This window comes from Wolffia australiana, chromosome 5, assembly GCF_029677425.1.
Source record: "Wolffia australiana isolate 7733 chromosome 5, ASM2967742v1".
Lineage (NCBI taxonomy): Eukaryota > Viridiplantae > Streptophyta > Magnoliopsida > Alismatales > Araceae > Wolffia > Wolffia australiana.
The window spans coordinates 13,932,017-13,953,903 of NC_135839.1; the positions used below are offsets into that span (position 1 = coordinate 13,932,017).

The 21,887-nt window shown below is 41.8% G+C and overlaps 1 protein-coding gene across 3 annotated transcripts; it reads left to right on the plus strand.

Annotated features, from left to right (window-relative positions):
- The first annotated feature begins 2,038 nt into the window (after positions 1 to 2,038).
- MAPR4 (membrane-associated progesterone binding protein 4) lies at positions 2,039 to 15,699 on the plus strand. 3 transcript variants are annotated; one of them, XM_078575458.1, is made up of 9 exons: positions 2,039 to 2,170; positions 2,269 to 2,345; positions 2,431 to 2,502; positions 3,042 to 3,079; positions 3,351 to 3,394; positions 3,751 to 3,797; positions 4,971 to 5,036; positions 14,901 to 15,075; positions 15,460 to 15,699. In XM_078575458.1, exons 1-9 carry the CDS (start codon positions 2,078 to 2,080, stop codon positions 15,625 to 15,627), a joined length of 780 nt encoding a protein of 259 aa, XP_078431584.1. In that variant the 5' UTR covers positions 2,039 to 2,077; the 3' UTR covers positions 15,628 to 15,699. The 3 variants fall into 3 exon arrangements, with proteins under 3 accessions (XP_078431584.1, XP_078431585.1, XP_078431586.1); XM_078575460.1 differs by having other exon boundaries at positions 2,105 to 2,170; positions 2,431 to 2,527; XM_078575459.1 differs by lacking the exon at positions 4,971 to 5,036.
- The last annotated feature ends 6,188 nt before the right edge of the window (positions 15,700 to 21,887 follow it).

The window sequence follows — 21,887 nt, forward strand, 5'->3', positions numbered from 1 at the left end:
ATCATAAATGCATGTTATTAAGGCTTAATTACATTATTACACTTCTAGTTTGAGGTCCCGTTTTTTATTTTATGGCATATTAACAGCATTTTCTGACATTAGTTTCATAACCAAAATATTTATAAGTAAAAAAAATATCTTTGGTTTTATTTCAATGTGTATATGTATCTGTTGTATTTTGTAATGAAATTGTGATTTTTCTCGATTTTCTAGAATTCTTATGGAATTTTTGGCCATTAAATTCATTAAGAAAATAATCTTATGAATCAATGTATATGTATATTTGAGTTTATTAAAATATTTTTTGGGGTTTTATTATAATTTTGGATAACAATTTTTATTTTCCCAATTTTTGGTATTTTAATACAATTTTATGACAATAATTTTATAATTCACATAATAAAAAATTGATTTTATATCTATATTTTAAATGATTTCTTTCTTTTCCATTTAATAGTATGGTGGCAATCCACCACACAGATCAAGGACAAGATTAAAAAATTAGAAGAAAGATAATACCAGAGGAGAGAGAAATATGACAACTCATATTGCTCTTACTCCAAATGAAGACATCCAACTATCCAAAAGAAGTTTGACCTGAAATTTTGAGGGAAAGACATAACTTCCCATAAATTTTGTTTCTGATTAATTAGAGCGATTTGTTCGTTCCAGATCTCGTTGGGTCTGTTCTTGCATTCCAAGCTCAAAGAATCGAAGGAGTGATCACAAAGAGAAAGTACCAGTCAATTAGTTGGGCAACTGACAATGATGGTAGTGGTATCTCCATCTTTTTCAGACTCAAACCTTTATTCTTTTTTCTAGGTAATTGTCGTCGATAGCCTAAGTTTTCACTATCACGCCTTCCACATTCAACCTTGTAGAACCATTAGTGTGCATTAGTTTCTCTCTCCACAGCTTGTTGGAGCATATCCGCATCCATCTCCAACGTAATTCATGAGAATCTCTTAATGGTTCAACATAAACTACATATATACATTATTTAAACAGAAGGTATTCAGTTCCAATTTAGGTTAGACTCATCCACTCACTCTATTCACACCGCTATCATCAGTTGCCGCCCGTCGTCGTTGAAGTGGTGGCTAAGGTATTTATTAAAAAATATTTAATAATTTCTACAGTAAACTTTCAATTAAAATCCTTATTTTTAATGTAAAAATTTCGAATAGAGTAGGCTAATTACTAAAAAATTGCTTCTCATTCCTCCCCTCTACAAATTGTCAGTCCATATCCTATCAATCCATCATCAATCAGTCATGTCGGATAGAAATGAATTCGCCTTATCATCAGTCCACCACTTTGATCGAAGACTGATTAATACTGATTTAACTGATAATGAAGCCGTGATGGAAGACGGATTTAGACCAAATGAATGACTTGAGGGAAGCTGTCACCGCATGATGGGTGTGAAGCTAAAGTAAATCACTAGCACCTGATGAAGGAACAGGATGGAATGGAACAGTAGGTAGAAAGGCTCTTGTTCCGTTTTCTGTTACAATGATGGATGACAGAAAGAGACGGAACAATGGACTGTCATCCATTACCGAGCTCTTTGAAAAGGGGATATATTGCAGGGACGCAAACGGGACGATTTTTTTGTCCCGGGACAAAAAAATCATCCAGTCCAAGGGTATGGGCAAAATTTGGGACGAAAATTTGTCCCGAGGACTACTGGATTGGACGGTTAAAAAAACTGCCAGATTCACATCCGATGGTTGAGATGTAGCCACATGGCCTCGCTATGATAATTTGCATCAAAGTCCCTGTATTTTTACGCGCGTGCAAAGTGACGACGCTCAGAAATAATTGTAAATATGTCCCTTTCGCATTCTATCTCCTCTGTATTTTCCTAAAAAACTCAGAAAAATCTGTATTAGTATATTATAAATATAAACTGGGGTTTTTTTCGTCTGGGACGAGGGACTGGACGGGACGGCTTTTGTACCGTCGAACGGAAAATTCGTCCCGTCCCGTCCATTTTCCACGTCCGGGTCGATCCTGAACTATAATGTGGGGAAATGCAAGATTTTGAAGGGAGGGGCTCGGCGGAGCTGGTCGGATGAGGACCGCCGCGTCGCTGGCGGCGCTGTCGATCGCCGTTCTGCTCGCCGCCGTCATCGTCGGCTACAGATTCAAGAAGCCAACGTCGGAGGTGAGCTTTGAACTCGCTCGATCTCAAAATTTCGGAAAATTTTGCAGAATTTTGCTTAAGTCGTGGGACTTGTCCTCTTCTTTTTACAATTTTTGTAGAGGATTTGGACTGTGGATGAGATCTCGTCGTACACAGGTAGTGATGAAGGAAAAGCAATCCTGCTGGGGATCTTGGGGTATATTCATCGACTGTTGTCTTCGTCGATTTTATTGTTTTTTTTTGTAATTTAAAGACTCGTTGATTAATTTGTTCAAATGCAGTTCCGTATTTGACGTGACAAAGGGGCGATCGCATTATGGCCCTGGCGGGGGCTACCACCATTTTGCGGGGAGGTTGGTTTGACGTGATTTGTTCAAGGTTTTTATTTTTTTAATTTTCATTAGTGGCCATCAAGTATTCTTAAATGATATCCCGTAGTTCGTTTTTTCTCTTTTTATATATATTTCTTCATGAAAATTTCAGATTCTCGCTAAACCTCAGTAGAATTTGGCTGAACGATAAGCCGTTTGGTTTGCTCTTCTTCTTACTCTCATCAGAGGCTAATCATTTGTTCAGTGAGCTCTGCAAACGTAAATCTGATTTGAATATTTTTAATGGGAAAATTTGGGTGCAAACTAACTCTGTAAGTAATAATTTTTGCATATCTGAGCGGAAGGTATCGTTTTGTACTGTCAATGGTGCCTCCTTTCGGGCACATTGGTATTCCACTGACTTGTAGATTTATGCCAATAAACTGAGACAAGTCACAATCTGTTAAGAAAACAAGATATTCGGGTGAATCAAATCTAGTGCTCCATTTTAATCGCTTAGATTCTAATCTCCTTGTGTGATCTCCAAGAAGCCAACCGATTCTCTTCTTCTGGATTTTCAGGGACGCGTCCAGAGCTTTCGTGTCAGGAAATTTTACAGGTTTGGGGAACTGTGCTGTAAGTTGTTAATTATTCTGTTACTGATAATAATAAAAAATAGCAGAAATTAGAAGGAAACATGTGAGCGAAATTTCCAGAAGAATTATTCGATTCGCACTTTCCTTTCCAAAACAATTTGTTTGAATAATTTTCCCACCAAGAATAATTTTCCATTGCGGGAATAATTCGATTCCCTGTGAGTGCGTCTTCTCTCACAAAAAAGAGTATGAACTAAAGTAACGTAATTGATAATCTTTTTCGTCTTCTCACAGGGGATGGATTAACTGACTCTCTGCATGGCTTGTCAAGCGTAGAGGTAATAAATGTTGGCACTAGTATTCGCATCATGCTACTGGAGGCAGGAACCTTGAGAAAAAGATAATTTGGAAAAAAACGATGTATTTATAATTTCCGAGTAATGTGGTAGAGCGATGTATAATTCAATTCTTATTTGAAAATTAACTTCCCTTGCAAAGTTGATATCATATTCTCGCGATGTAGAACACCACATTACAGAGGACATTCAGATGCCTCTTCTTCACGGAATCAAAAGAAAGGATTGACATCCTATCCTATTTTTGTAGACTTGCTCTTATCTTTAAGCTCATAAGCTTCCATTTGGGTTTTCTTTCCGTATTTTTTCAAGTTTTCTTATTTCATTTTTGGTTGCAGATAAAGAGTGTTGTCGATTGGCGGAATTTCTACTTAAGAACCTACGTGTGAGTTAACTGATTATGTTCTCCTGATCTTTTGCCCAGTTGCTTAGGCACTTGACAAATGATTTTTTCCTTATATTAGCCAATACTTCATCGTCTAACTTTTGTATTAAATACTTGGTGACAATGATGAAATTCCTCATTGTCTGGCTAAAATTTCTACATACCCACGGAAAATTGTTTATGGTGTTAGTGACCTGCTTCTCCATCTGGCGGTGTGCCTGACGATAGACCTGTGGATAGGAAGACAAAGATGTGCTTGGGTTTTCTAAAGAGACTGAATCAAGCTTTCCAGGTGGTCTGCCCAGACGCATGGGATGACAATCTGGGCTAAAGTTATTGGGCCGTGCAACAAAAGGAGGAAGTGAAACAGTATAAGAAAAGGAACGTTACATCATGGTAAGGATAGAGAGGGAATGAAATGAGGAGAGTCTCCAGCTGACAGCCCCTTCAAGATGGTAGATAGATGCTCCAGATTCCCAGTCTGCCGAGCAGCTGATTGAAGAATGACATCGCCAATCCTTTTGTGAAAATATCAGCTTTCTCCAATCAGCAGACTTGATGTATGTAGTTGTCACGATACCTTGGGTTACTTGCAAAAGAAAGAAGAAAGTAGTGGACAGAGAGAAAATAACATGGAAGAATCTTCATGTTGGACCACACTTGGGTCCACACATGGGAAGTCAAAGTAGTGAAAGACTATAACTGCCTGGGTTAAGAACAAGGACTTCTTGCTCCTATAAAAAGAAGCCTCCTTGGAAGGGAGGGGTATCGGTGATTTGGGCGATCTTGTGGCGCGGGAGGCATTCCAGAGCAGAGGCTGCATCCTACTGGAGTGCTGGTGTTGAACCGAGTCTCTCTCTCTCTCTCTCTCTCTTTCTCTTTTTTCACTTTATTTCTTTCTCCATTGTGAGTGGGCCACGTTCTATAAGTGGCCCACGTGGGAGTTCTTTCCTTTTATTCGAATTTCACTTAAGTAAAATCCCACGTGTGAGCCTTTAAGTGACTCACACGTGGGACCTTGTAATGGGGCCTCTTAAAAGGCCCCAAGCCCTAGCCGTCAAAAACACTTCTTTGTTTTTGTTCTTTTTTGTCTACAAGACTTTGTCTCAGGCGCCGCCCTTGGCTGGAGCTTCTCCTCTCCTGAACATCTCTCTATTTCTCCCAAACTAACAGCTGGAGACAACGTTACCGGTTCAGGAGATTACCCCCTCTGTCTAAAGATCGGCATTGTGGAAACCTGTGAGTATTTTCTTTCATTCAAGAATTCATTTCTTCAGTTAGTGAGAATCCAATCAGTAATCTGGACTGTCGCTGGTTAATTTTCTCCCTGATCCGATTTTTGTTCAGCTCAGTGCGGTTTGTTCTGTCAGATAGAACTGGGTTATGGACAATATCAATTGCTGATTTGCTATCACTGTATATAACTGTGGGCTTCCTCTGCTTCATTCCAAGCTACTCAGAATACCTCTGATTCACAAATTCTCACTGATACCCTTGACCAATGCTCTAAACACTGAGATCTCTGACCGTTTCTTACTCCTCTATATAATTAGATTCGCTCCAAGGAATGTACAATTTCCTGATGTAGACCTTTTATCAATGGCTGAGCGTGCCCAATCAGCAGCGATATATACCTCCACATCTACTCCCTTCTGGCATTTATAGAATATCCCATGACCTTCAGATTCCATGAAATATGGCAAGAGCTTGTGGGTTTCATCTAGATGAGGCTTCCTGGCTGATAAGTTACTAGGAAGGACATATCAAAGCAGGCAAAAGCGCCAAGCATTGATTGCACGTGACAACTAAGCCGGCTCGTGTGGGCTTGAAATAAAGCGAGGGAGGTTCTATATAAAAGAAAAGGGCAAGAGAATGTGGGCATCGAGAAGTTAGTTATGCCCAGTTCTGAGCGGCAGGAGATTCTCCCGCGCAGGCTGTTGGAGCCGATTCGGACGACAGCTCTTCTTCTTCCCTCTTCTCTCGTGTTCTATCGTTCTATCTAGTTTTTCTTATTGAGATTCTCAGACTGTTGTTTCTCCCTTTCCTGGGGTTGATCTATCACGGATCTGGAGATATTAACACTTCTGGTTGAAGATCTATATATGTTGAACTCCAAGCTAGGGTTTGGAGGAAGGAGGAGAATGATATACCTTAGTTGGAGAATGTACACAAGGGGGTATATATACCCTAGGGGAGAGAGAGAGAGGAGAATATGAGAGTGATATAAGATAGAGGGCCTAGTGGGCTTATAGAACATGACCCACTAGGAGAGACCTCTCACTAACAGCCCCCCGCAAGCGAGGTATGGATGTCGTCCATGCCAAGCTTGGAGGTAGCACGAACAAGGAGAGGATTCGATAATCCCTTCGTGAGAACATCGGCCGCCTGGTCGGAGGACGGCACAAAAGACAAGTCGAACAAGCCCTCGTCCATCTGCTCCTTGAAGAAGTAGCGGTTGATCTCCATGTGCTTGATTCTGCCCGTCTGGCCCGGATTTTGAGCCAAGGCAATAGCCGTCTTGTTGTCACAATAGAAGTGGATCGGACGGGTGTACTCGACGCGAAGTTCGCGGAGCACCCCGTGAATCCACTGAGCCTCAGAGGCCCCATCCGCAAGAGCCCGGTATTCCGCCTCTGCACTCGAACGGGAGACACGATCCTGCTTGCTGCTTTTCCAGCTCACAAGACCCCCGAAGGCGAAGATACAGAGGCCGGTGGTAGACCGGTAGTCTACAATCGAGCCTGCATAGTCAGCGTCTGTATATACCTTCACAGTCGGCTCTGAGCTCCGGGGGAAGAGTAAACCCTTCCCGGGACAGCCCTTCAGGTACGCGAGCACCCGGTGAGCTGCCTGGCGATGAATCTCATGGGGAGCATGCATGAACTGACTGAGAAGGCTAACTGCATAGCTGATGTCGGGACGCGTGTGGGTCAAATAGAGGAGTTTCCCCACCAACTGCTGATATTGATGAGTGCTGACCGGCGGAGAGTCACCCCCTTCGCCCAACTTGACATTGGGATCGATGGGGGTCTTCACAGGAGCACAGTCGGTCATACCCGTCAAAGTCAGCAAGTCCACCGTGTATTTCTGCTGGCTGATGAAGATACCGCGAGCCGAGTAGGCCACCTCAAGCCCCAAGAAGTACCGGAGCTGACCAAGGGCCTTGATCTCGAACTCGCGAGCAAGGGAGTGGCTGAGGCGTGAAGCTTCGGCAGTGTCCGACCCAGTGATCAGGATGTCGTCCACATAAACGACCAGGATAGCAACCCCGGCCGGGCCGTGACGGAAGAAGAGAGTGGCTTCCCCATTGCTCTGGGTGTACCCCTCGGCGCGCATGACGGAGCTGAAGCGGCCGAACCACATCCGCGGCGATTGCTTCAGTCCATACAAGGACTTCCGCAGGCGGCAGACGGTCCCCGGGGGCCCGAGGGGGTAGCCCGGAGGATGATGCATGTAGACCTCCTCGGTAAGATCGCCATGAAGGAAGGCGTTCTTAACGTCGAACTGGCGGATCAACCACCCATGATGAGCGACCAGCGCCAAGAGGAGGCGGACGGTGTCCATCTTCGCGACCGGAGAGAACGTCTCGAAGTAGTCAACCCCATAGGACTGAGTGAAGCCACGAGCCGTGACTTGCGGCGTTCCAGGGAGCCATCGGCGTTGTGCTTGGGGGTGTGAACCCACTTGCACGAGACAGCCGTCTTCCCGGGCGGTAGAGGAACCACATCCCACGTGTGGTTTTTGAGCAAGGCGCGCATCTCCTCGTCCATCGCCGCTTTCCAATGAGGACAAGCGATAGCATCGGCTAAACGGCGTGGAACAAAAACGGAGTCGATGCGGGTCAAAAACAGGCGATAGGGAGTACTCAACCTGGCGAAGGAGCGATAGTGAGATAGGGGGTAAAGGGAAGTGCGGGTGCACTGGCGGACCCCTTTACGCAGAGCGATAGGCAAGTCAATCGAGTCATCGTCATCAGGAGAAGAGGAGGGAGGCTCGGAAGGAGCTGGCGGAGGAGAGGAAGGCAAGAAATCAGCAGACTGGGAGGGAGCGGAAGCAATAGGCGAAGAGTCGGATGAAGAGGATAATGGAGTAGGAGCGATGGGTGAGGAAGAGAGGTCGACCGGAAGCGTCGAGGAGGTAGCAGGAGATGGAGGAGTAGAAGAGGAGGGTGAAATAGATGAGGAATGAGGAGAGACGACTGTGGGAGGAAAGGGAGCAGCGGGCTCCAGTACCGGATCCGGCTCCAAGGGGGGAGCCGGGGAAGATGAGGGAGAGAAGAAGGGTTGAAATTCGGAGAAGGTGACATTGGCGGAGACGAAAAAACGACGGGAGGAGGGATGAAAACATTTATACCCTTTCTGGAGCGAAGAGTAGCCAACAAAGACGCATTTGAGCGCCCGGGCATCCAGCCGACAAGAGAGGCGTCGTGTCGTGAACATATGCCGTGCAGCCGAAGACGCGGGGAAGAAGGTGAGTGCGAAGCTGCGTGGCGGGAAAGGCAGTCGACAACCGGTCAATCGGAGGGCTGAACTGGAGGGTTGGGGTGGGCAGCCGGTTGATAAGATGAGTACTCGTCAGGACGGCTTCCCCCCAATAAGTCCACGGGACGTGATAGTCCAGCAGGAGAGTGCGGGCAGTCGACGTGACATACCCAATACGCCGCTCGGCAAGGCCATTCTGCTCGGGCGTCGCCACGCAAGACGTCTCGTGGAGGATCCCATGGGCGGTGAAATAAGAGGTCAACTCATGGTTGACATAGTCCCGCGCGTTGTCGGACCGGAACCGCTGAATAGTCCGGCCAAACTGAGTCCGAAGCATGGTACAGAAGGCTTGGACAGTCGAGGAGACGGCACTCTTGGACGGCAACAAGTAGGTCCACGTGTAGCGGGTGGCCTCATCAACGAAGATCAAGAACCACCGGTGTCCCTTCAGGCTGGCCTGCCGCTACGGGCCCCACACATCGCTATGAATGCGATATAAGGGAACATCACTATGAGAAGTCGACGGAGGAAAGGAAGCCCGGCGATGTTTCGCCAGTTTGCACGCATCACAAACAACGGAAGACAGGTCTAAGCCAGTACACAACGTCGGAAAAAGTCTTTTCAAAACATGGAATGACGGATGCCCAAGCCGCTGGTGAGTGAGTAGAAGCCGCTGCCGACGCTGGTCCTCGATCGTCAACAAGCACCGCTGTACCGGAGTCCTCGACCGCCCCCCATCGTCCAACAGCAGCAGGCCATCCGACCGCCTAATTCGCAAAGTCTTCCCCACCTTGTCAGTCAAAAAGATCCCATCAGGCTGAATGTGGAACGAACAGTGGACCGCATCGACGAGGCGCTGCGGTGACATAAGCAAAGTCTGAAGGGACGGAACATGGAGGACGTTGTGAAGGATACCAAGGCCATCCACATGGATCGACCCGATACCAGTCACGCGAAGTCGTCCCCCACCCGCGGTGTGGACAGCTCGACCTCCAAGATGCCGCTCGTAGGACACGAACCGGTGGTTGAACGGGGTCATATGCTCAGTGGCCCCGGTATCTAGCACCCAGGTGGTATCCGAGACGAATGGAGCTTGGAGGGCCGAGTGTCCACAATACCACTGATCTGACTTGGGGAGGAAGAACGCACCGAAGTCACTGAAGTGAGCCACGGTAGGCTGCGGAGGAGGCGCGGTCTGTAGGGCAGCCAGCTGGGCACTGATACGGGCAAGCTCGGCAGTCAGCTGGTCAGTAGTCATGGCTGGATGGCTGGAGGTAGAGGGCGACGGGGCCGGTGCTTGGGCAAGATGAGCTCTGGCTTTGCGGGACCGGCGAGAAGACGATGCAGGAGCTGATGACGACGAGGGGGCTGGCTCCGGATCCCGGGTACTGTCCAAGAATTTCTTGATGCACCGGGCCTCAAGATGGTTTGGTTTGCCGCAATAGGAGCAAACCACCGGTGTCTGGGGGCCCGAAGAAGGCTTGGGCAGCAGGGGAGGTTGCTCCGTAGGGCGGGACAGGAGAGCAGCACTCTCGTCGGGAGACTCGGCAGGCAGATCCAGCAGCGAACGTTGACGGCGAAGACTGCTTTCAACCTCCGTCAACTCCTTAACCAGACCATCGAAGTCCGGGAGAGGAGTCTGGGAGTGAAGGGCCTGGCGCCGGACATCAGCATATTCCGGATTCAGCTTGTCGAGGAATGACATGTAGCGAAGTTTGAGAGCATGGCGGCGGTCGACGCAATTCGGATCCCCCACCGGCATGTAGTAATCCACCTCGCGCCACAAGGCTTGGTGGGCAAGACTATAATCCATGATGGACATGGTGCCATGTCGGAGTGCACTTGCCCGCTCGGCCAAAGTGAAGATCTTCCAATCATCGGCATCGTGCCCGCAGTAGCGACGGGCGTGCTCCCAAATCTCCCGAGGTGTCGTCAGGTGGAGGAACTTGTCGTAGACCGCTCGGGAGAGAGTGTGAGTCAGGAGCCACGAGTGGACGAAATACTGCTCGGCACTCCAGGCTGGGAAGTGCGGATCCGTGACGGGAAGAGGCTGGCAAGTGAGATGTTTCTGGAGCAGACGGCCGCGCAGAGTGTACTCGACGAACTTCAGCCACGACATCAAGTTCGGAGCACTGAGGCGGCAATTGTCCGGAGCCGGAGGTAGGGGGACGCCAATTTTCGGCGACGGGAGCTCCTTGGCAAAATCGGCCGCGGTGAAGTCAGTTTGGGTCGGAGCCGGGGCGTTGGAGGCAGAAGGATCACTGCCCATGCTGGAGGCAGTCGACATGACGGCAGACGGGCGGAGCAGATCCCTCAGACAGCAGGCAAGCGGAGCGAAGGCGCGGCTTGCGGGCGACGCACTGCGCGCGGGCAGCGCGCTGCTGGCGGGCGGAGCGAATGCGCTGCCGGCGGGCGGCGCACTGCTGCGGCGGCGCGCGCTGCTTGCGGCGCGCACTGCTGCGGGCGCGCGCTGCTGGCGAGCGGCGTGGATGAGGACAGGGCGGCCCCCCCCTCCAGAAAAATCGAAGGAAGAAAGGGAGGGAGGTCGAACAAGAGCCAAGATTGGGAATGAGAAATAGGGATCGAGGGAGAAGTGGAATGGGGATTGAAGAAGGCCCGCACAAAGGCTTAGGGCTAGAGAGGAGGACCAGGCAGCTCTGATACCATGTTGAACTAGGGTTTGGAGGAAGGAGGAGAATGATATACCTTAGTTGGAGAATGTACACAAGGGGGTATATATACCCTAGGGGAGAGAGAGAGAGGAGAATATGAGAGTGATATAAGATAGAGGGCCTAGTGGGCTTATAGAACATGACCCACTAGGAGAGACCTCTCACTAACAATATAGCTTGTTCCTATTGTGACTCTTTTTCAGCTACCGTTATCATCCTCGCTACTTGGAGCTGTTTATTTCGAACATTTAGTGGTAAGGGATTTCCGGTGTCTTAACACTGGCACTTTCCATAAATCTGATTGACAGCCTGACCACAAATGTAATATCAGGTACTTTATGGTTTAGGTTAATACAACCTTCCCAGTCAGCCTATGATATTGTCCTTTGTCCACAAGGAGCTCTCCTTTGCAGAGCCCTAACTTTATTTGGGATCAATAGGCACAGGAGAGGGTTTGCACCCACTCGTCTTCGTCTCTCTTAGAGATCAATAATATATTTTTGTTGTGAGATATCTGCAAGGAGTAGGTCACCCCAATACCCAGAAAATATCTCAGCTTTTCAATTGCTTTAATGTCAAACAACTCTGATAGTCAGGTACTCAAGGTTTAATTCCCAATATAGACATCACCTGTGATGATAATGTCATCAATGTGTACCTCTAGAATTGAGGCTCTATTAGAATTAGACTGCTTCACAATAAAGCTTATAACCCATCTCTCTTAGGCTGCATGCAAATTTACCACACCAGGCTCTTGGAGACTGTTTAAGTTCCAAATATAGCTTTCTTCAATTTGCAGGCTTTCTGACCAGACTCCTTCTGATAGTATCGGGGAGGAAGTTACATATAGATCCCTTCATTTAGGTTGCCATGGAGGAATGCATTTCCACGTCATAATGTGATAGTGTCCATCCCATTCAGAGAAAATAAATTTCTAACTCGGCAACTGTAGAAAATGTCTCTGCATAATCAATCCCGAGGACTGTGTAGCCTTTGGATTCTAGCCTGGCTTTATATTGTTCCAAGGCAGCATCCGCTTTATATTTCACAGTGAACACCCATTTACACCCACAGGGCTTTTGCCAGGTGAAGCTACCACAATCTCCCCTTTTTAGTTTCTCTAGTGCTTCCATCTCGACATCCATTGCTGTCTTCCAGTTCACATCTTTGAGAGCGTCATCATATCTTCATGAAATAGACACAGAGTTGAGAGATGTAATGAAGGTCTGATAGTCGGGTGCCAGCTTGCAATAGCACACCACATTAGAGAGGGGATACTTGATACCTTAGGTACATTGTCTTTTTTGTTTTCTCAAGGAAATTGGCCATCCACTGTCATTCGTCTCTTTTGTGCCAGGTTGATCTAGATAAGCGTCTGATCCTCTCTCTGTTCTGCATGCATCTTCTTCACCTTCATCTTCTGTGTCTATAGTTATAGGCCCTGCTAACGGTTCAAGCTTGTCATGTTGGTTGTTTGGAGTCTCCTCCAATGAGACCTGAAGGTCATCATAGTGGAGACTTGGAACTTGTTCAGGTGCAATTTGCACACATTCCAGAGGTATAAGGCATTGAAAATCATTTCCTGCACTGTGTTCTGGCCTTCTGCAGATCTTTTTTTCCACTTTCTCTCCCTTGATGCTTAAAGAAGCCCTCATTATCATGAAATGTCACATCAGCGGAATTTTTTTTTCATGATTCAGAATGAATGCACTTGGACCCCTCTTGCATGTGTGAATAACCCACAAACACACATTGCACAGCTCGAGGACAATTATTCTAATCATAGCCCAGTGTTTTTGAACCAGTTGGTTGATTATCTGTACGGCTGTCATGACTGCTTTTAGATACTTCATAATGCTGAAGTAATACCGAAGCCGTAAAGGTCCCATGACTTATTCTTCTCTCGTCTAGCCCATTTTGCCATGGAGTATATGCACAATAATATTCATATATCACACCCTCTCTTTCAATGAAGGACAACAGAGTTTTATTGAAGAAATCCTTAGCATTATCCAGCTGTTTAATAGAGATATCAAACTGATTTTTCACCAACCGAATGAAATTCTCAACCATAGTAGTAACTTTTGATTTGGACGTCAACAGATAAACTTACGTCAATTGCGCACAATCATCAACAAATATAATACGCCACTTGGTTCCTGAAATGCTTGCTGTGAATGTGTTACGATACCTTGGATTACATATAAAAGAAAGAAGAAAGGAGGAGGACAGGGAGGAGAAAATGTGAATGAATCTGCATGTGGGACCACACCTGGGTCCACACGTGTGGAGTCAGTGTAGTCTAAGATCAAGATCTACTGCCCAGGGTAGTAACTAACTGCCTGGCCTAGGAGCTAGGACTTCTTGCTCCTATATAAGTAAGCCATCTCTGGACTGGAGGGGCATCAATCATTTCGAGGAAAGAACCTGGAGATTAGAGGCATTGGTGAGCTGAAGCTGCATTCGACTGGGGAGCTCGAGAAGGCGCAACGGATCTGGGATCTTCCTTTCTATCTGAAGAGTTGTATTGCCGCACTACCATTGTGAGTCAATTTTATCTTTTTTCAAGAGTCCGTTTCTTGATTTAGTTATAACTATATCAGAATGATAGCCCCCCACATTTCAATGAACAAACATAAATTGACCTGTACTCCGTTCACTTCTCCCGCTGAAAGACACTCATTTATGTTTAGAATATTGAGATGTATCGCATTGAACACGAGATATACCCACGTTCTTAAAAGACATAGGAAACATGAGTTTTAACACATCAAATGAAGGATGTCCAAGTCAGAAATGTATTAGCTGGAAGTAATCTATTTATCTGCCATGCTCCTGCGTGCTGGCGGCAATGTTGGTGACATGATTTTCATCAGCAGTGTCATTCAAGTATGCTAGCTCATTCTTCTCCTTAAAAGGTGAAGTCCTCAGGTTCTTTACCTTATCATAGACAAAACACCCATTAGGAGTTAAGGTGAATATAAAATTCAAATCTTTGACGAGTCTCTGAGGTGATATTAATCATGCCTTGAGGCCTGGTACGTGAAGAACATGTTTAACCATGTCCATCTGGCGGTGTGCCAGACGATGGACCTGTTGATTGCGATACTAACACATGCCTGGGTTTTCTAAAGAGACTGAATCACTCTTTCCATTAAGCCTGCCCCATACTTACGGAGTTACAGTCTGGGCCATAAACTTATTCGGCCTTCTAAAAAAATAAGAAAGGAAAACATTATCATAAAGGGAATGTTACAACATGGTAAGAATAGAGAGGGAATGAGGTGAGGAGGGTCTCTGGCTGACGGATGGAGAAGTATCTAAAGCTTACCTTTTTTGTATTCTTTTTACGGGACCGTCGAGGGCACTTTTGTCATATTTCCCTTTTTACAATTCCTTCAAATAGCACAGCCCTCCTTCTGGGGAGGGCAGACTAGAAGCTTGGTTCTAAATTGCTCTTGGGTGTTCCCCCTTCCCTCTCGTCTCCTCTATCTCCACTCTCCGTCTCTCTCTACGATCCCCGTCCCTCGCGATCGTCTCTTCCTCACTGCATCTCCAGGCGGCTCGTCCCTCGGCCGATCCCTACCTCCCCTGCTCGGCCTCCTCTCCTACCCTTCCCATTTCTCCTCTCTACCCCGGGAATTTCTGCCTCGTCTCGTCCTCCACTCCTTCCGATACGAGCCGAGATCAAGGATCATAACATATTCTTTTCAAGGATCCAACTATTTATGATGTTTAGGCGTGATTGTACCGCTAGATAAAGTTTGTTATTTCTTTCACCACCATGGAGCAATATAAGTTTTTTTTGGGCGATAGGGTCAAGATGATTAAATCCTTGTTTTTTATGTGCAATAAAAAAAGAATCTGTTGGTGCAATGTGCGATACAACTGTTGGATTACATGTGCTGGTTTTTGTACGATTTTCTAAGTAAAAAAAATTTTAATTTCAGATTTGTGGGCAAACTAGTAGGCCGATACTACGATAAATCCGGAAAGCCCACAAAATACCTTAAAGGCGTGGAGGCAAAAGCTGCCAGGGGTGCCCAGCTCCTAGAAAAACAAAAGCAGGAGGAGAGCAAGCTCCCCAATTGCAATTCAAGATGGAATGACAAAGATGGAGGGGAGGTGCGTCTCACTCATATCTAGACCACAAATCTTCTGTTCCACATGTTAAGAGTTCGGTACTTGTCATCACCAATCCCAACATCATTATAATGATGCTGACGTTGACGAATTTTAAGTCAGTTGACAGACAACGAGCTTTCTGTTGACAGCGGATTTGGTGCAGTTCGTTTGCTTATTAGAAGTCTAGTTAAGCCATTGTCAACCTCATTGACATCAACCGGTCTGGTTGGACATTGACGTTTGACAATTTTCTTTAACGGCTGACTGTTGACATTGATCACAACTTTGATGTCCATTGATGATGGCAATTCGTCAGCCGTCTGTCACTGGCATAGGGGCGCGATGAACCCTACATTTGGTGAATGCATTTTCTCTGTATTTTAGGTCTGGTGCGATGTCGGGTATCCGAGGATGATCCAGAGACCGTTTGAGATAGCGTTGACTGGGAGGATGAGCAAGCGCTGCGTCTGTCTCAGGAAGGAGGAGCTACATATGCCTGGACTGGAGGTCTATGAGGGCTGTGATCCTCTTTCTAACTCCTGTCGTGTGTAAGAGTCGCCTTCTCTGTTTTTGATATGTATCCTGTTGTGGGCACGCTTTTAATATGAATTTCATTTCACTCGCTGTCTTCAATGTAATCCCTTATTGGAGTAATGCATCTATGATCATCAGTATACAGATCGATTATGTTCCATGGGAGGTAGTATAAATTCTTACTATTGTGGTGGGCAAATTTGAGGTCATTCCCTTCAAATTTGAGGTCAGCTGATTTCCTATAAGTTGTTGGGAACCTCAGTGGTTCAGCATCTGTCCGAGGTATGATTATTTGTTTGATTCTTTTCGAATTATACAATTTGTCTGATGTATTCAGAATTTTATTTTGATTCTTTTTTCTTTATATCTTAATGTTGGTGTGATAGTTATACTCAGCACAAACAATCACTTGTTTAAATATCTTTCGGTTTCAACCCTAGCAAATATTCCTGCTTGGTTCAAGAGAAAAGACTCAAAATAAAATTCTCTGTTTACAGCTTATTTTTATGTTTTGGGCGATCAGGTGAGTGGAAGCTTATCCCAGTTCTTTGTCTAAGATCTGTATTCCTTGGTCAGTATCAAACTTCTGGAATTTGCGGACTATTGATGTGGTGCATTGGGATGTTCTCCCATGTATTCCGGATTTTGTGTCCTTTTTAAAGAAGGCGTGCTTTTTAATGCTAGAAAATTTCTATAAAAAGGACCATTCAGAAAACATAGCGAGCTATTAATTTATTCTTACATACGTATGTATAGCTATTACGTATAGCGCATTATTTTATTTCAGTAAGATTCGTTTTAGAAGGTAAATAATGAAAACTTAGTTATAATGTGGAGACTATAGTGGTTCGCAAATCTTTAGGATTAAAAAGACTATCGGCGATACAGATGCCTGGTCACATATATTTTTTACACATTTATAGAAAGAAACAGAAAATTTGATGGCATTTTTGTTCACATATTTCGAGTTTGCAAATCATTGATCAAGAGTCTTCAAATTAGGGAACCAAAAGCTAGAGAGAGAAAGTGAGTCCAATTGATTTTTTTAAAATTTTAATGATATTTAAGTTTAAAATAACTGTTGATTTTGATTCGAAATTTAAATCAGGTATGAAGAGTATTTGGCTTAGGGTACCAAAATCTAGAGAGAGAGAGTGAGACTAATCGGTTTTATCAAATTTTTTTGGTGATATTTGGCTTTGAAATATTCTTTATTTTGATTAGAAATTTAAATCTAGCATTAAGAGTCTTTGGATTAGGGGACCGAAAGCTAGAGAGAGAAAGTGAGCCTAATCGATTTTACCAAAATTTTAATGATACTTACTTTTGAAATTATTGTTGATTTTGTTTGGAAATTTTGAATAAGATATTAAGAGTATTCTGATTAGGGTTCTAAAATCTAGAGATAGAAAGTGAGCCTAATTGGTTTTATTAAATTTTTAATGATAGTTCGTTTTGAAATGTTCTTGATTTTGATTAGAAATTTAAATCAAGAATTAAGAGTCTTCGGATAAGAGACTGAAAGCTAGAGAGAGAAAGTGAGCCTAATCACTGTCAAGATACGCGTGTATTGATTTTGTTATGACATGCTCCTTTTATAAACTAATGTCTTCTTGTTAGATATGTGAAGGATAAAAATTCCTTGATTTTTGTATATTTTACTTCATGCCAAACGTCATGCTTTATTGTAATGGTATGTTGTTCGCACCATATTGATGGTCACATAATTAAAAGATTCTGACAATAGTTAAGTAAAGTTAATATATTCCTAGGAAATAAGAATGTAGGATCTAAGTTATCACCAACATGGTGAATATTATACATATGCCCTATTAGGTAGAAACACTTAAGAGGTTCGCGTCATAACAATTAAAACTGTTCAGAGCCTCATACTCACACTGTGTTGACAATTAAAACCATTTGATTATCACCTCAAATACTACAAATCATCTAAATTGATTTCTTGGGCTTTGGGAAATCGTCACAATTTCTAGATATATCTATCATTGCAAAGGTTGTTCAGAATAAAAGATTATTTAATAAAAATGAAAACCGTTTGGCAAGGATTAAAATTTGTCTTTTTACAAAGTAGCCGAACATATATATTAATATAGCCGAACATATATATTAGTATCGAAGTTTTGTTAAATTTGGTCAAATTTAGATGATTCGATAAAATCATCTGTATTGAAATAAACTAAAATAGGAAAACAGTGAACGGTCCAATTTAACCCTCAAATCATTGTTTTTTATGGAATGTGACAAGAAATGAACGGTCCAATTTTAAGAAGTAACGGGAAAATCAAACTGAAAATTGCGCTGAAAAATAATAGATATGTTATTGAGTTGATAAGTACCTCAGATTGAGCCAAGGATGACAAATTGGTCCTTGATCCATTATCATGTGATGAATTGATTTCCTGGGAGTCGTTGGGGTTATAATAATTTTGATTAAAAATTATCATTAACTTAGGTATCTAATTATGATTTATGGTTCCCTCATATAAGGGTTGAATCTGAGAATTAGTTAGGAGATGATCTAGAGAATATATTTTTGGCACAACTTTTTGATAACATCTTAAAGCTTCCCCATTAAAACATAAAAACTAAGATTTTAAGTTAAAATAACTGTTTTTTGGAAGGGTGTTTCACTAACGGCATTGACTAAAATCTTAAATGTACCAAAAAACCCTTTCTCAATAACATATTGAATTAGTTTAACTCATGGTTAACCATAAGAACATCACACCATTGCATGATTCCAAATAATAAGGCAAAAATATATTCAATATGAATTGCATGTAGTTAGTACTAAGAACCCTTATTCTTATGAGGGATTTCGATGTCTTACATAAAAATCAGTTGGTCAGACCTACGAGCTAGCTCTAGAGATTTTATAATGTCTAAAATGATTTGCCAAATTTTTAGATCTACGAAATGTATACATTAATCATCAAACGTCATAAAACAAGTAGACATGCCAATGTCAGCTATTTTCCATAGTCATAAGAAAATACTTAAATGTAAACCCACATGTTAGTACAAAAAGGAGGGGAGTAGTCATTAAACCATAACATACATGAGTAATATGATAGAAAAATCATGATTGATCAAAATCTTGCATCATAAAGAAATGTTTTTGACAATTGGCCAACCAGGAAATGTGTCTGATAATCATAAATAACATACTTTTATTAATAGTAATTTTAGATATTTAAAATATTTATATTCATTCAAATGTTCATAAATAAAAATTATTTTAGCTTTAAATAATATATTATTTTTTAAAGGATGAAATTATAGTTTTCTCATCTTTTCTGTCATTTGAAAGAATTTTTTGACATTAAGATATGAAAGAACATAATTTGCAAGTTGAAAAATAAAATCATCAGTTTATTGAAATATTTTAAGATTTTATTATGATTATGATTTTATGTAATTTTCAAATTTTTTAAGAAAATAATTTTTAAAGCTAGAATATACAGTTTTTGACTCGTTTAAGAACTTAAAATAGCTAAATGTAAAATTTATTCGATTGAAATAGGTTAAACTAGGCGTCAAAATCCAGTGCATTCATATTGTGTCCCATCATTTCATCCATTTTTGGTTAATGTGTGGTACACGTAAGAAAATGTTTGTTACAAAATTTTCTTTTTATAATTGCCTCCACATTTTTTAATGAACGAAGTAATAATGAATAATTTTTTTGAATTTTTTTGAATAAATATGTCAGAACTTTAGAGGAAATTTTATCTAAATTCAGATTTAGATACAAAATGTTAAAGAAATTTAAGGATTCAGTGCCATGTTGGTGATCACGACGAGATAATAAATCAGTGGTTGTAAGTTCTCTAAGTTAAAATCACAATATCTGATGATCCATAAATAGTTTGGGCTGAACTTTTAATGTTAATTCTTTCTTAACCTCTTATATCCATACATGTCTCATATCAAATAATATACTCCATATCTTTATAAAAAAGTTACCTAGTTGATTTTTTCCTTAGTACTGGTAATATAGTGATTTTCTCATTTAAAAAATCATTTGGGTTTGTTCTTGCATTTTGAGAATAAAGCATTAAAAGAGTGATGATCTGATCAGTACTCATGAAGAGAAATAACCACTTAACTTGTTGGGAATATGACATCAAGGTTAATGTGATCTTTGTCTTTTTCAACCTCTCATTTTTTCATTTTTCCTAGGTTAATGTTGTTGAGCATAGCCTAGGATTTCATTGTTTTGCATGCCACCCGTAACTCTGTGATAATACCCTAAATTTGGTATTTAATTCAAGCAATTAGCACAATTTGATGCATTTAGAGAGTTTAATATAGGGTTGTTATCATATATTTACATGTTCATTAAATTTTCCAAGTAATTTCAGATGTTTCCCTAATTTTGTGTTAATTTATGAATTTTATGGAATTTATTTATGAATGGAATAATTCTGTTTAAATGAAAATGGCAGGTTTAAAATATAATTTTAATTTTAATTAAAGTGGGAACAAATTATTGAATGTTTTAGATTTTTCTAGAATTTATTGGATTGTTGGGGAATTTATTCGAGGAACAAATGCATTTTGAAATACAAAAAGGATATATTTATAAGAAAAATAAGAGTATTAAAATAATTTATAGAGTTGAAGGGGGTTTTATTAATTTTTTGTAGCAATTATTCCCTTAAAACTACTCTCGGTCACCCATTGCAGGTGTTAAGATCCAATAAAATTATTTCCAGAGAATTATTGAATTAACTAGAATATTTCTATGATTTTTCTTTTTTAGGAAATATGGAGGAGAGAGAAAGCAAAAGGGGTATATATAAAATATTTTTTGGGTGACGTCCTTTTGCGTGCCCATTTAATTAGGAAATTTTCTGAAAAATTCCAATAAATTCTCTATGTGGGCAGTAAGTTCACCGCCCGTGCAACACATACATCGCACACACACGGGAGGTGATGTGGCGTGCTGTGGTTGGCTGGCGGCAAAGCGCACATGTACGTGCAAAGCGCTATGTATGATGTGTATTTTTTATTTTTCTCTTATTTCAGCTTGGGGTACGTGGCACATCATGAGAGGAGGCGCCAAAACATTTTTAAAATATGCCAGCCAATGGGAGATCGACACGTCATTGCGTGTAAAGAAAAAAAATTAATTAAATAAATGAATATTGATCCATCAACTATGATTGGTAAAAATTCATTTATTATTAACTTTTGATCCTGAAGTCCAATTGAGGTCTTTTTTATGGATTTGCTCATCTCAAACTCCTCTTTCTATTGATCTGTTGGATTATTCAAATCAAGTCTACATCGATGGATAAAATTAATTACAAATTGGGGGTAAGATGGTAATTTTTACCATTAAAACTAAGTATAAAGCTGAATTTTGAGATGAGTTCATTCTGGAGGTGGTTCTTTCACATCTTCAAGACAGAGGAGCTTCATCCTGGATAAACTGTATTTGGTGCATTTTTTACTGCATTGTATTTAATTTTTAGTGTGATCTGGATTAAGTTTTACTGAAACTTTTGATTATTCTTGTTGATCTTGGTGTGAATTTCTAATCGCTAGACTTGAGTGGAATGTAAAAGTCCTTACTAGGATCAAGAGGAGTAAGAATTGAGTTGATCTAACTATTCCAAGTGCAAATTACGAACTAGAAAAAAATATAAAAAATGTTTAAATTCTAGGAAGATTAAGTTGTGTTTATGAGATAATAGTTAGTGAATTTGGTTTCCAAATCCCCCATAAACAAATTAAGGCCAAATCTCCTTCGTATTTCTCTAATTGACCCCTTTGATCCTTTTTATTGGACAAAGAAGTCAATTTAGAGCTCCTCTTTTCTTCTATTCTTCCCATCTCTTCTACCCCTCTATCTAAATTCTTCATTTAATTAGGGTGGTTTGATCTTCATTGAAGATTAAATTAACTCTAATTAGGGTAAAATTATTCAATTAAATCACTGATTGAATTACTAACTAGCATCCCTTGGACGATACATATACTTATCATTATACCTCTTAAGTTAAGGTTTTATAAATTTTATTTTATAAGCTAAAATAAACAACAAAAAAGGATTATACAATTGCAAAATTTACTACTATTTTTGGCTTATCACACTGCTGCTCTCTAATGTGTACCTGCCTCCATCTCCATTGGCACCCCACACCCGCATAGAGAAAGTAAAAAAAAATTCATGCCTAATCACCAGCATTTGATTTATGCAAAAATATTCATAATTTACCTATGTATCAATCAAATCCATAGGGAGCTAG